The sequence below is a fragment of the Oculina patagonica genome, chromosome 4 (assembly GCF_052425735.1).
Source record: "Oculina patagonica isolate OP01 chromosome 4, crgOcupat, whole genome shotgun sequence".
NCBI lineage: Eukaryota > Metazoa > Cnidaria > Anthozoa > Scleractinia > Oculinidae > Oculina > Oculina patagonica.
Window position 1 is genome coordinate 24,342,010 of NC_135761.1, and position 14,905 is coordinate 24,356,914.

General features: G+C 39.4%; 2 protein-coding genes across 2 annotated transcripts in view; one reads left to right on the plus strand and one right to left on the minus strand.

Annotated features, from left to right (window-relative positions):
• Window positions 1–14,905, plus strand: part of LOC144651724 (uncharacterized) — a 165,431-nt gene that overhangs the window by 47,526 nt on the left and 103,000 nt on the right. The window lies entirely within an intron of this gene.
• On the minus strand, window positions 3,023–13,261 carry LOC144651730 (venom prothrombin activator pseutarin-C non-catalytic subunit-like). Its single transcript, XM_078511699.1, has 9 exons — window positions 13,011–13,261; window positions 9,278–9,392; window positions 8,559–8,763; window positions 7,779–7,932; window positions 7,094–7,285; window positions 6,229–6,343; window positions 5,423–5,624; window positions 4,749–4,905; window positions 3,023–3,964 (listed from the first exon to the last, which is right to left on the minus strand). Exons 1-9 carry the CDS (start codon window positions 13,072–13,074, stop codon window positions 3,711–3,713), a joined length of 1,458 nt encoding a protein of 485 aa, XP_078367825.1. The 5' UTR covers window positions 13,075–13,261; the 3' UTR covers window positions 3,023–3,710.

The following is a 14,905-nucleotide window of genomic DNA, read 5'->3' on the forward strand; positions in this document are numbered from 1 at the left end:
TTCTAGAAATAATTTTGAAATCCGCACTTTTTTGCGATATGTATTGGTACAAACAGTCATATGACGTCACGTTGTTATAATTAAAAACTAGAATGAACGAAATCATGTTTTTAGTTCGAATACGTTCTAAATTTGCAATTGAAATGCGATTCGTTCATGTTAAAAGAATACAAGCAGCTTTGTAGCCTTACCCAAAAATCCAAGATGGCGGCCAAAAGAAGCGTATGGGGGGCAAATTTAAAATTCGATTTACTAAGTCAAAGCTACCGTTCCAACCTTGCTATCATACATTTTTATGATGCTCATTAGTCAAAGATTAAGATGAGACATGTTTTGTCTGTTCCCCACAAGTGAGCCATAAACCCAAATTTTCGGATCTCAGCTGATGGACTATATCCAATTTGTTTCTTGCCAGTACTAGATTTCATATCAATAGCGGTTTCTTCACCTTTTTACTTGTCAGTAAAACAGCCAGTCACTCTATTGCCAGTCCTTCTGCCAGATTTTGTAAATGAAACCGGCGTCTGATTCTTTTTCGTCTCCAGTTTCATTTAAAACAAGATCCTCACCATCTTTATGATTTTCTACTTCGTCATCTTCGTTACTGGAGTCCGCTGAGTTGCTCGTCGATTCCTGTTGTTCTGTAATGGTGTGTTATTATAGAGTGTATTTTGTCTTTCTTTGTATTTTGTCTTTCTTTCTGCACATTCCCTGACTGGATAAGGGTAGCCCAGTCGTAGTCATTGTACACTTTTGCATCTCTCTCTTCCTTTATTTTTTTCTAATTCCGTTTCCTTCAGCTAATTTAACTTAGCACTTGCAGCTGTTCACAGTGCTTTACAGAGCCTTCCTGAGTAAATTCATAGCCACACATAACTGCTTACTAAGTTCTGCTAGTTTGGCTTCGTCGGAGCTGTGCAGGTCCCCTTTGGCATTGCTCTGGGCAAGGAGTCATCAGTCTTCCAAGAAGAGCCGTCTTCATTTGTCTTCGGAGTACTGAAGACGTCTAGTACTGGAAAAGGACGAGGTATACGTACCATCACAGGTCCTTGCCACCCTTTGCCTTCTTGTTTAGTGCACGATTCTCTAAGGTACTCCAGGTATAGTTTCCTGATTGACTATGCTCTTGCATAACTCCAGTTTCTAAGTAACAGTAGCGGCAGCAACTGAAGCCTTATTGGAAGCTATCGCTTCAACATAAACTTTGTTGAAAAAGAATATACAGTCCTCCCGTAGAGTCAACTGAACCTCAATACACTCTCCTAAAACGGGTGCGCCATGTACTATTTCAAAAACGAGTGCGAGTGTTTCATCACGATTTCCAAACACGAGAAAACAGATGAAAGCACGAGGCCGCTTCGGCCGAGTGCTTTCATCTGTTTTCGAGTGTTTGGAAATCGTGATGAAACACGATGCACGAGTTTTTGAAATGACTTCTCTAAAGAAACAATACAAAATTATGCAGTGTCGTATTTTTTCCCATTTTTCTTTAAAATGCCTTGTATGTGTGATTTGTTGTATTCAGTCGGCATTCATTGTATTTGTGAGCTTTTGTTTTTAATTATCCAATAGTTTCGCGTTGCACCAAATTTGTATTCTAAAAGCGTTGTGAACTTGAAGGGATTTACATATTGTTTTTGCCATGGCCGAAGGAAGGTTTCGCTCCCCGAAAACAATCGAGGAAGAAGAACTTTGCGTAGAGAGAGCAGTACCGAAGTCTACCAGATATAAAAATAAGTGGGCAATAGGGATTTTTGAGGATTGGCAACGAGTGCGAAGTGTCAATGTTCCAATACTCGAGGTTGGTGGAGTTTTTAAAGAGTATGAATTGCACAAAGTTCAGCCGCTTACACTAGGCTAGCTAGTAAGTGCGACAATTAATGTCGATTCCAGCAGTGAGTCCGTGTCACGGAAGGTCGAAAAAGTTTCTCAGAATGTGGATATGGATACTATGCCAGTCTGTTTTGGCGACTTTAAGAAATGTACTGTAAACTTTAATTTCAAATGACTTAGGCTTGTCAGTTTGTAATTTGAAATGTTTTTCCTGGTCATTGTTTATTAAAAATTAATGATTCATGTAAAGCTGTGTTTGAGTAATATATGAATATGCAGATTAAGAACAATTTTTTCACTAGTGATGAAAACGTGATGAAACACTAGTGATGAAAACGTGATGAAACACTAGTGATTTTCAACTGGTGTTTCATTGAGTTTCCAACTCATCCACCTGACCCGAATGGGGCGCTCTGGTTGGCTTATAACGTCATGAATTATTAATGAGTTTGAGAACTATTCTTTCAGCAATTTCTTAAGCTATATTTATTAAAATACTATTGATGTTGAAACACATTAGAGTCCACTGTTCATTTCCTAGTTTTGTGTTGCATTTTCTTTTTTCAAATCCCCCCCTTGACACGAGTTTAATTTTCAGAAACCCCCTTTTTTCACCCCCCATTCCCCCCCGCCCCGATGGCCCCAACGGGCCAGATAGTGACGTCATGAAATTTCATGCCAAAGTGTGTGTACAGGAAGGGAAAGCCAAAGCCTGGGTATTAGGCTGAGGGTTGTGTACCCCCTTAAAGGCAAAACTAACATATTGGATGTGTGTTGAAGATGTGCAACAGAATCCTTTTTAAGGCAAGACAGAAATGTTAACACAAATGTACTGTACCGTATGGGATTGTACGGTATTGTTGGAGAAACTCAAGTAGACTAACGGATGATGCATGAGGCTAACATTTCTCCTTACTAGCCACCAACCTCGTTGGGAGAAGCAGTAACTCTTAGCTGATGTAGGAACTTAAAGCAATGTAGGGCTGAAGACGACGACGAAAAAAAAGATGAAAAGCTACCCAAATACACACATGCTCCATTTTACAAAGAACCGTTTATTTAAAGTGCGCGCTGTGTAATGACAAACACGTGTTCAAGAACGATGGTTGAGTATTTAAAATATTTACAAGAAACTCTTACCGGCAAGCAGCATTCACCTTTAAACAAATTTTTTTCTACGTCTGAGGTGTGTGTTCATATTGCCGTAATGTTTATTATCAAGCAAAGAAAACTAAAAGCAAGTGACACACTTGGACACCAACCCACGGTTTGGCCAGTTGCTTATTTAATAAGTGTTCCTCTTATGATTATCAAGCAACAGTCGGCAAGTTAGGTGCCATTTCTGAAAAGTCTTGTACATTGTAGAATCACTTGGAATGTTTCTGATTCTTATATTATCTAATAAAAAACTAGTAGTTATTCACCACGACTGTCAAAACTTATACAGCAGCGCCTTACATACATGGGAAAGCTGGGGAAGTTTTACATCATTAAATAAACGTTACTGGGCAATTTTAGTATGTACAATAAGCTGAAACGTTGGCTTTTATATTAGCACTCACATAAAAAATATTTACACGATTGTTTCCGCGTTTTTTCGTTGCCTTCTTGACTTGTCACGCCCCTCGTGTGTTGCGTTACAAGGGATCTTGCGTGACAAAGGAACTATGTCACATCAGTGTTGGCGATGTACAAAATAACTCGAAATGGAAGTATGCTAAGGTACTCAAAAACCAAAGAGGTCCCATATTCATTCGTACGGACAAATAACGATGCTTTTCAAGAGTATCCTTCAGTGACTTAGCTCCTTTAAAGAAGGCAACGCTTTTCATGGACATATATAATCTTAAAAATTCATTAATTGTCATTTTTGCAACCTAAAGAAAATTCAGCATCAGTAGAAAACATGTTAGGAAAACAAAAGTCTTCCTAATGGAGTTATAACCCGCAGAATTGTTGCTTGATTGCCCTTGATCACGACCACGAACTATTACAATCATGTCCTTTTGCCTTGTAGGTCTTCCTCGATTCGTTGTTAAGGTTGCTTGGTTAGTTGTTTGGATCCTGGTGTTTTGTGTGGAGTACTGATCTGGATTTACTGTGATATTAGATAACTCCTTGCTATCGCAAACTGAAAAACAAGTACATATATAGATCAATAAATGTATAGTAATGACAAGACGATTCATTATTTTGGAACCCCACATAAGACCATTCCGTTTATGAAAGTAAACTCGTTATTACGACCACTGGTAGCCTGTTCCAGGCGTTCGGTTATTTGAAGAGCAGCGCGAACAACGGCGAGCGAAAAGTAAGTGGAGCGCTGCTTCCTAACTAACCGAACGCCTGGAACAGGTTAGACCAGTCGACCACAACCGTCCGTCCTTTCGTCCTCCTTCTCTTCTTCCTCCCTGGCACTCTCCCGCCGTCCCTAGCGAACTGTTGCCCTCCGTTCCTCCATCCATCTATTCCTAAACAAGCTGCTACCCAAACGCCTGGAACAAGCTAGACCACTGATTAACCACAACAGTCCATTATTTCGTCCTCCCTCTCTCAGTTCTCGATCTCCCTTTTTCACTTCGTCCCACCCTCTCTTCTCCTTCCTTTCCTCCTCCCTCTCTTGTACCCTCCCTCCCTCCGTCCCCCGTGCAATCTCGCCCTCCGTTTCTCCCTTAATCTATTCTTTTTTTATTTGTTTGATTGACTCCGTTATTTTTTGACATCCTTCTGCGTGTTCATTTTGGAGAAGAAGCACACCCCTTTTTGTAAAATATAAAAGATGCATCACTATGTGGTTTTCGTTGCAAAACTTGACATCTAAAACGAGTGCTAAAATCAAAGGTGATTTATCTGACAATGGTTAGAAAAGATCCATTTTAACTGAGCAAGGAAGGAAGTCAGTGATGTTAACTTACCAATATTGGCCATTTTGCATCCATAAACCTCCAGTTGTACACAGGGTCTATCATATTGTCCAGACAGTAGCGGTAGAATTCGCACGAATCGAGCTTTCAAGGGCACTGGTAACGTGTTTCTTCTGTCACGTAAATTCTTCCTATAACCGTCAAAGATCTAAAACAAAAAAAAAGAAGCTTTTAGTTATGTTTGAGTTAATAACTCAACCCAGTCTAAAGGAACTGGTTATATACAGGAAAGAAATTTTAAAGGATGCTTTATTATTATAACAAGTGGTTTCTAAAATAGCAAACTGATGTTCTTTAACGACATCTCCCCTTTCCAATAAATCTTTTTTCCTAGCCTTTCAAGACTAGCTATTTTATACGCGTTCTTTTGTTTCTTCAGGCCGAGAAGCCTGCCTCGGACCTAAGCGTCGTACTCCTTGGTTGGAGCGCGGTGCGCGTGGAGTTATGGGCCTGTTCCTAACTATCAAGCCCCCCGCTCCTTGTTTCCCGCGAAAATGCAACGGTGGATGCCTGAGGACGAGGCAGGTGGGAAGCGGTACTTCTCCAAGGGAAGGTTGGATAATAGCAGAAAGTTTACACACTTGCACTCTGTTCCTTTTTGAAGTTCACAGAAATTTGCGAAAGATTGCCCACCCTTCAAATAATCATAAACCAGGAAACCTTACCTTTCCTTGTTGGTACTCAAACCAAGCTTTCCCATCACAGCTGTAGTTAAGTTTGTATCTCAAGGCCAAGTTTCCATGTGCTGGCAGACCTTGTGTTGCTATAGCGGTGATAATAGAGTTGTTTACCAAGTCCACTTGTAGATAAGGATTCATGTCCGAATCTTCTGCACACCACCCTCCTAAGGACATTTGCTGAGCGCCACTGAGAGAATAAAGAGCAATCTATCAACAATCTGTAGTTTAACGTATTTAGTTAGTATTGTAGTGTTCGTCCAATATTGTATTTCTTGGGCAGGCCACACTCGCAGTGCTTCACCACTCAGGCTTATAAAAGGTACTGGCGAATTGTTAAGGCAACCTGTTGGTAGCCAAGCTACAATGGACAACAATTGTCCCATCCTGAAGAAAAGTGCTAAGCTTTATAGTCTTCCGAAGGTACGAAAAGGCGCTTTTTGGAGTAACAGTAAAGCAAAGCAATGGCTTTATTTTAAGAAGGTTACAATTGATAGTTAACGTAAAGTTATCGATGGCTTAGTGCCCTCTATCTCAGTAGCAGAACAATATGAAAAGTTCAAAACTATAAAAATATATGCACAAATTAATATAACATATATCTTCTAAATAATTTTCTATTAAGATAAAATTTAAGGGGGAAAAGTTATGCATCTAGACGTAAGGACGTTTTCGGATAGTTTTTAAACGGACTAGTCAAAGAGACAAAAATCGTTGGCAACAAGTCTTAACGTCCAGATCGATTCGAAAGCAATCGAGATCAAAACAAGTATACATTTGACACATTAACTGACCCTTGATTATGAAGTCTTGCCTCGGATGGTCGGGTCCAAACACTCTTGAACGAGGAAGCTTTGATTTGAGAGTCATTTATTGCACCAGACTGCATTCCCAGAGCATATGAACAATCTGTGTGAGATATGATATAACGACTGAGCAATGTTAAGAACTGTGGAGAAGAGAAAAAAAAAAGTTTGTCTCTTGGATTATTGCAGTGCAATTACATTTGTTTAACTAAGTAGTGCAGGAAACAAACGAAAAATAAACGGTGCTATTCATCTAAAATAGTCCAGTTGACATATATGATTTATTTTAATTTGACCAAACTACAAGAGCTGGGCAAACAGAAATAACCCGATAATTTAGATTGGTTTTGTCGAATTGTACATTCGTGAGGCTCCCCCAGGGGTTTCAGGGAACAAGGGTACAGGGCCATAAAATAATTGGGAACAAGGGAACAAAAAGCTGGTTTTAGGACTTTTGGGGAACAGGGTCAACAAAATCGACAAGATACTTTTAGGGAACAAGGGAAAACGAGAAAATTTTGTGGGAACAAGGGAACATAGAACCCCACCCCCACGTGAGGCCCTCCTTCACTCCTTGACCCCGGCTATTCGCGATTTTGAGAAAGCCATGCTGAGCCATGACCGACGAAGCAGTTTCAGTATCAATGGGCCGTTTGCAGCTAACGGTCATAAAAAAAGCGCTGGGACATTCAAAACAAGCGACTTCAACCAGTTTTTTGTTCTTTTTTTTTTTTCGGTAATGCCCGGGGGGTTTGGCGTGCCCATTATCCTGCGAAATCGCGTGGAATATCGCCTGATACTTAGCCATCCAACGAACCTTTTTGGAGGCCGAGTATTGAGCTCGTCAACTCACCTATGGGTGTGGCATTTGTAGTGGCTGCTGCACCGTCTGTGTTGTGTGAGTTACCATCTGACCCAGAATCCAAGGTCGGGGATTGAGATGGTGCTCCATCACCTGTCAAGGGCGCGTTGCTTACAGGAGAGGAATGCGGCGTAGCCTTGGTTGTAGCCATTGCAGCTGTAGCTTGTGTTGGATGAGGACAGACTGAAAGGAAACAAGGAAAGGAAAGCTGTTGTAAGTTTAAGTGCTTGTTATGGTTATAAGTGAAAACTCCAAAGCGAACTCAAAATAATATAATACCAAAAAGACCCTCCCCCTCCATAAACAAAACGAAAATACCCTGTCCCTATATAGCCGTTCTACCCCTGCGACCGTCCTGTCAGTGTTCCAGTGACGTCTCTAGATTGGGAGGGTGGACATAGGAGTAAGTGAGCGAATGAGGAGAGGAGGGCGTGAGAGAAAAGCCTAATGAGCGAATAAGAAATAAGGGAATTTTGTAGAAATTTAAAAAAGCATCAACATAAACATTGAAAATAGAAGCATTTTCTCATGACGGTTATTTATATGAAACCATGGCCGAAAGAACACTATATACATGTTCGAAGTCCAAAAAGAAATTAAGCTCCATTAATTTTGAAGGGAGCTTCAGTGCTTTTGAATTTTTGATTATGGTGGATTCTATTTTTCATTTTTTTACCTCGGCTTGTCTGGCACCCGTACAATTCCAGTCTCAAACATATTGATCCAAGTTGGTTCCACGCGAGAGGTCTCACTCTTATAAACCGCGCTGTTATAGGGGACAATAACGTGTTCGTCGCTACACCACCAGAATCATTATTTGCGTTAAAACTCTGCAAGGAAAAATAATCATATTAAACGTATTTTTCTAGCATTATAATTTTTCCGTTCACAAATAGCGGTGGCATAAGTAGGTGAAGCCTCGAGGGTAGGCTATGAACGCATTTTGTTTTCGCATGTTCTGTTTCACGCTGCCCAAGAGGCGAATAAAAATCTGTAAGTATTTGAATTCAGTATTTGAATTCTTATGAGTTCTCTTCTAGCCTATGTGTTGATTTTGCGATCTGACTAAAAAGAGGATTGATTAAACGTTTAGCTGTACATGTAAGTTTTGGAGAAATAAAATAGATGGTGATAAGTTTTGGAAAATAAAATAGAGGGTGATTGCAGGATAGAAGAAACTCGACAATGAGTTCACTTCATTTAAGGTAGTCACCGAAGGCATCATTCTGCAGTAAAAAGAGCAAAGGATGTACATAATTTCTCTAAGCAGATTCGTCTGAGGAACGATCCGCGGGGCAGTGCACATTTCGTCTTCGCCATGCCTTGGAGGGGATCTTGTACAGCCTTTATATTGATAGCTTGGTCAGCAAGAATATAGCGCATTAAGTTCGTGTTTGAACCAATGAGAACAAGCGCTACAACATGTGGCAATCCTATAAATTGTAATATAACTTACAACAGGCGCTCCTTGAAAAGTGTGTGAAAACCACTTGACTCCATCACAGCTGTAGTTTAACGAGTATTCAGTCACCCAGTTACCGTCCAAGATGTCGCCCTGAGAAGCGATCGCTGACACGTTTGTTGTCTTCAGCAAATCAATTTGGAACCACTGGTCCATGTCAATGGCTTCTGCGCACCAGGCCCCCAACGAACTCGAACTGCTAAAATTGCGAGAGAAGCATTTATACGTGAATTGAAAGCAATGATCTGCCATATTATCTAGTATCAGCGTGGGTCAGCTTTAAAACTGAAGGAAAAAGAACTCAGAAATGATTTATTAACTTCCAGGTTAAAAGAAAGGAAAGGAAAATAGTTTCTACTTTTTTGTTGCTGTTAGTTTGAGCAAAAGGGGTTAATTGCCATTGATCCAAGTTTCACTGTTTTAGTTTAAATAAAAAAAGCTGCTAATGAGAAGAAAATGAGGGAAACGTTTTAGTATTTATAACCCCCACTTTGAGTTTAATTTTGGGAACATTAAACAATTTTTTTTAACAAACCAAGTTTTCTTTAGTATTTAAGCTGTTTAACATTTTTACCCTTGGTGTCCTAATGCAATGAGGAATAATTTGTTTTAAAGTTCTATACAAGGTTTAAACGTTCTTCCTTGGGTTGTTGCTTTGTGAGCAGCTAACTAGTTGGCCTGTGCCAAAATCAGGCTGGGTACCCTGTACTTACATAGTATTATTAAGTCTTCCAGCGGAAGGCAGTTGCCAGTCGCTCATGGATGTGGATGCAGAAAGCTGGGAATCCTGTATTGATCGTGATGCCAGGCCAAGTGGCGAAAAACAACCTGTAATTTGCAGCAAAATTGCTTTAGTAATGCTAAATGTAAGTTAACTTATGTAATGTTAAAGATTGCAAAGTTTTTCTTCGGTGTGTTTGTTTGGAGCTTTATATAAACTTGTATAAAAAGGGAGCAGTTAGACTGTAGAAACATTTAGTCAGTCAGTCAGTTAGTTGGTCAGCCATTTAACAGCCAGCCAACTAACTGCCAACTAGTCAGTCAGTCAGTCAGCAGCCAGCCAACTAACTTCCAACTAGTCAGTCAGTCAGTCAGCCAGTCAGTCAGTCAGCTGGCCAGTCAGCTAGTCAGTCGGTCAGTCCATTCCTCATGCAGATAGACAGACGGTCAGACAGATAGAAAGGCAGTCAGTCAGTCAGTTGGTCCGCCAGTAAGCCAGTCAGCAGCCAGCCAGCAAACTGCCAACAAGTCAGTCTGCCAGCCAGCCAATCAGTCAGTCTGCCAGTCAACCAGCTGCTAACTAGTCAGTCAGTCAGTCAGTCAGTCAGTCAGTCAGTCAGTCAGTCAGTCAGTCAGTCAGTCAGTCAGTCAGTGTCAATCAGCCAGTCGGCTAAATAGACACATGTATAGACATCAATCAATCAATCAATCAATCAGCCAACCAACAAGTTTAATCAGCTAGGTTGCAACTAGGCCTCCCTGAACCGAAAAGTTTCAAGGTAAAATGAAAAAACAACTTTCATATATTCAATCAAGATTGAGGTATATTGTTCTCATCTGTATAAAGCAAACAACAATTGTTTCAATCATTCAGTTTCTCCGTCTGTGTACGATTTGAACTTCCAGTGGTTATCAGCACAATTAAAGCTGTTATTTTTTTCTGGTTATCTCACAACAACCTTGCTTCGCACTAAATCCCTTGATTAGAACCCAGTTGTCTTTGTTAGAACATCCGCTACAAATTGTGGGAGGCCTGGGGATAATAGCCAGATGAAAGACTGAAAGCAGCCTCCCTACGTCAAATTTCAGAGAAGAAAATTTTATAGTTGTAAAAATACCACAATAGGCATTACCTGAAAATAAAATTAATACATAAAACACCTTCTTAAAAATTAAAAGTAACAAAATTTTTAAAAGCCCGGACAATTGTGAACAAGGCTGCAATCGAATCACCACCATCGGTCAAAGCACCAGAAGTAAAATACTGAAACAAACTGCGCCCGACTTAACTAAAACCTTCCTTCATTATATATACATTTGTTGATCCGATCGCTGTTATTTCAGGGAGAAATCGAACTACGATAAGAGAGAGAATTTGATCTGCCTGCATGTGTATTCTTAATTATATATTGCTTTGCACCGCTACCATTTACAATCTTTTTAATACGCGACAGTTTTAAGCTTTCTCCTTTTTCCAAGGCGCTGTTTCATTCGTTCAGGCAACTCTCCTTTACACTCTACTATATAAAGCGAACGAAAGAACAGACAAATTGTTTCGAGTCGATGTATTTACTTTACAACACTTTACAACAATAGCAAGCAACAGAAACTGTCAAAAGTAAATTAATTAACTGCTAATGAAAAATAATTACTCGCCTAGGGTCATTCATCACTCGGGACAGCCGACATCTCACCGTTGATCGATTGTCTACAGAGGCGAGATCTGTGTTTACTGTAGTAATGGTCTTCATTGAGAAACTGAACTGAATTGATAGTCTTCAAAGTGATTTATCTTGTAGGTATTTCAGAGAGGAACCGATAGATTAGAAAACGTTTGTATTAGAAAAAGATTACGTGCGAAAATTTACGACAGTTTGTCCATGTGTTTTTCGAATACCGTCTAGCTTCAAGGGGGTAGGTAGTTCTACATTTTGCAATTCGCCAGAGTACGACGTCTTGAAATGCTTTGAAAAGAAAGTCTAAAATAAAAAGGAGCCAGTTTTCTTCGAATTTGTATTGTATTGATTGCTTAAATGAGTGAATATGTATCGCCAATCCATGTTTAATAGTTTCCTCACTGATCAAAAGACATCGCGAGCAAGCTCATTGAAGTCTGTTTCCAAGGCAAACTCGACTTCACAAGCAAGACAAAAAGCAACGTTTTGAAACACATTTTAGGCTCTGATACGTTAGAAACAACTTAAAATTCATTTAATACTTCACTTTCCGACTAACAAACCGTCTTTGATACTACTTACACTGTACTTTAATAGTCGCTACTAGAAGAACACGGGCTTCATGAAACTACATTTAGCGTTGAAAGCAACAGTCTGGCACGAAATGGGTTCCTCTAGACGGGTACTTCTATAGCTTTGCTTAATTAGTTAATAAAATATCCATGTTGGCTTGATCCTGAACTTCATGTTCATCATTTCGCGTTTATCATACAAAAAAGAACATAACTCTTACTCTAAATAAAAACTGCGAGAGACTCTTAACCAACATGCGCTCGGGAACAAAATTGATGATTATAAACTATCACCACGGGTCCCTTTCACGCAAACCCATGTCGTGAAGGTTTCAAAAGGTTAAATGCTCCAGTTGTTAGCAGTGATAGATTTGTTCGCTTTTCACGTGTAAAATCCGTCTACTCATTTAGCTGCTAAGAGCAAGAAAGTTCGAAACATTTCGGCCCGTTGGAGGCGGCTCAAACCTAGATAGACCCTCGGTACAAACGAACTGGTCAGAAGTTACTAATCATTTTTGTTTCTAAGTGAATACTGTCTAAACACAAACTTCAGTGTGATCTTGTTTTGGTCTGTTATGGAACAAATGTATTTTTCTCTTGTTTTTTGCTAAATCGACTATCCAACAGTATGCAAGATGCGATAAAATCAAACCGGAGAACTAGTGTCCATTACATGTCAGTTACAGAAATGCAATGATTTCGCTGCAAAGGAGTTTATCGCGAACATTTTCACAGATATTTCACAATTCCTAACCAAAGAATAAAGATGTGAGATAATACCGAGAGAGAAAAAAGAACACCCTGAACCAAGATACAATTTTCTAAGTCTTGGCAAGGACAGCCTGAATTAAGAGCCGCAAATATTTTTGTTAACCGCACACATCCCGTTCTCTAACATAAAACAAGCCGTCCCAGAAACTAACTCACACAAATTCAATCCCTTCAAGAATTACTTTACCTTATAGAGTGTTCCATTCGTTTTGTTTTATCTAATAATATCGCCTTGAAAATTTGTGTGGCACTTGTATAAGTAAGTGATAGTACCGACGCTAATCGGAAAGGTAAATTGAAATGCCTTTTGCTAAAGAAAACTTGGTTAGGTTTTCCGGAGTTCACCATAAAAGAATGGCTCAAGGCCGCATACATTCACGAAAGAATAGTTTAATTCTAGGATTATTTTTATGCTTTTTTTATTTCAGCCGTTTAGAGGCGTTTAGCCAAACTTCCATATCCAATAAAGGGCTTATAGTAGCTATAACTGCAGCTTAATTGCTTCCCTGCTGTATAAAGCAAGGATTTTCAAGTGCTGTTCTTCCTAAATCTCGTTTACAACTGTGCCCATTTCCACGTAAAGAAGCACCTATTCAGAACGCGTTATGGAAAGCTATAGAATTCACGGATTTTCCCTCTCATGAACAACACCAAACCCTTGAAAACGGATTCAGAAAGTGTGAATAATCTCTACAGGACCGGCTTACCTGCAATAATTTCCTCTGTGGCTGTGAAATATAGGATAAACACGTGAAAAATCGTTGAGCGCATCTCTGTAAAATATTCCTTCGGCCTTGGAGACTAGCTGTACAAATTAAATGAGGCTCCGTGCGCGGGTTTGAACTCAGAGCTGTACGAGATTACGCGTGGAAGGTTGGAATTTCAAGCTCTGATATCACTGTCCTAACTTCACTTTGTAATATGATTACTTGTCTAATCCACCAAATCCGCAAATCTGTTGCCCTCAAGGGGTCAGCGCGCCATAACCGGAAGGGAGCCACATTGTTTACGCTGAAAACTATGAGTCGGGTGTGGGAGAGCGATGCATCATGATCCATCAATGTCTCACGACAGCAAATTGCAGCGCTGCAAACGCGGTTCAGGCGTTCAAGCGGACATTCGCTTGTCAAAAACACCGTAAAGTGTGCACCACGGTGGCGCGGAGAAATGTTCTAATGGCTTTAGAACAATGGAAAATAGCTGTGACATGTTACAATCCCAAAACGGGACGTGCTTTCCGCTTGTTACAAGTTGTACTGTGGCCCGGGTAATGTGGACGGTTAGTGGCACCGAAATTTCACCATGAATGTAATTTCCCTGATTTCTGTGCTAAAATGGGAATTTCAACCGATCTACTAAGTCCATTTATTTGAGACCGACACTCTTTCTCTTTTGTTCTATTTCTAACTTTTTTTCTCAATTTTGGGGCGTTGCGCAATTGCAGAACTGCGTGTGTTTTTCGTGTTAATTTTCAAATAGATCATAAATCTTCCTTAACTCGACAGTTGACGGAATTGAAAAGCCGAAAACGTTCGAGAAAAGACATTAAAAATAGCCATGGTGTTATATTGCTTAAAAATACAATTTTTATAATAAAAACTCTGGAACCTGTCTGAAACATTTAAAGGCTATTTGGAAACATCACAAGATACAAAAAACGCAATGTTTCCTTTTTATCCGCTCGAAAAAAAGAGCACTGAAAAGAAAATGCTCTTTTTCCGAAATTACAATCATTCTGAAGTTACGCTCAGCTAACTTCACAGTTTGCAAACCAGACAAAAATAATTGCAATGTAGTATAGTGCAAACAGTGTATCGCCTCAATTTTTCGCAGTTGAAAGGAAAGCAAAACATAGATTTTTGTATCAAGCCCATGTATAGCAGTAATGAAGTTATTTTGAGGTTAATATATGGGGATGACCTCCGGACGGAACTTGCGTTGTTGGTAAATATTAGTTTCAAATCCTTATCGTAAAGTGGTCGTTATCCCAGATTAAGGAATTTTTTTCTGTATCCTTGGCGTTTCCGTCTCTTACTGTTTTCCCACTTGACAGAGGAAAAAACTCCAGATTACCATTAACAGTATCTTACGATTTGGTTTTATGGAAAATAACGTTTATCGCGCTATCTGATTGGTTATTTCGGGTGTATACGGCAGTTATTTACTGTTGTATATCATCAGTTATTCACTTCAGGGTTAGTGAAAAGCGAACAACATCTAACCAATTTCTATGAAGAAATGTTAAACAATTTTTTGATATAGTATAATTCTGAAGACTCCAGTTAATTTTTGCAGCTTTGTTGTTTCCTGTATGGGCCTGTTCTTTGCCCGAAAAAAAGACGAAGGTGGGACGCTCAAGTAAAATAATAATTTTCAAGAAAAAAATAACGGCAAGAAGAGGCGATTAATAAGAAACAGTAAAGGGAATAAGGAAGTAAAAATATTGAATTGAGTTTTTCTTTGAAGAACAGTTATATTCTTTTATTTTTCCTTTATAACATTCCACCAACTGAAAGTTTTTGTGCTGTTTTTACTTTTTCCTGAACTCTCCTTTATTCTGCATGACCAATAAAGTTTAGCCACAAAAAGTTGAAATTATCTC

What these genes read in the sequence shown, in the direction of transcription:
- LOC144651730 (XM_078511699.1), bottom strand. Translation starts at nt 13,074, where the DNA reads ATGCGCTCAACGATTTTTCACGTGTTTATCCTATATTTCACAGCCACA. An exon ending in TACAAATGCCACACCCATAG is followed by an intron (nt 6,344 to 7,093) that starts GTGAGTTGACGA and finishes TATCTCACACAG; the next exon opens with ATTGTTCATATGCTCTGGGA. An exon ending in GCAAGACTTCATAATCAAGG is followed by an intron (nt 5,625 to 6,228) that starts GTCAGTTAATGT and finishes TTATTCTCTCAG; the next exon opens with TGGCGCTCAGCAAATGTCCT.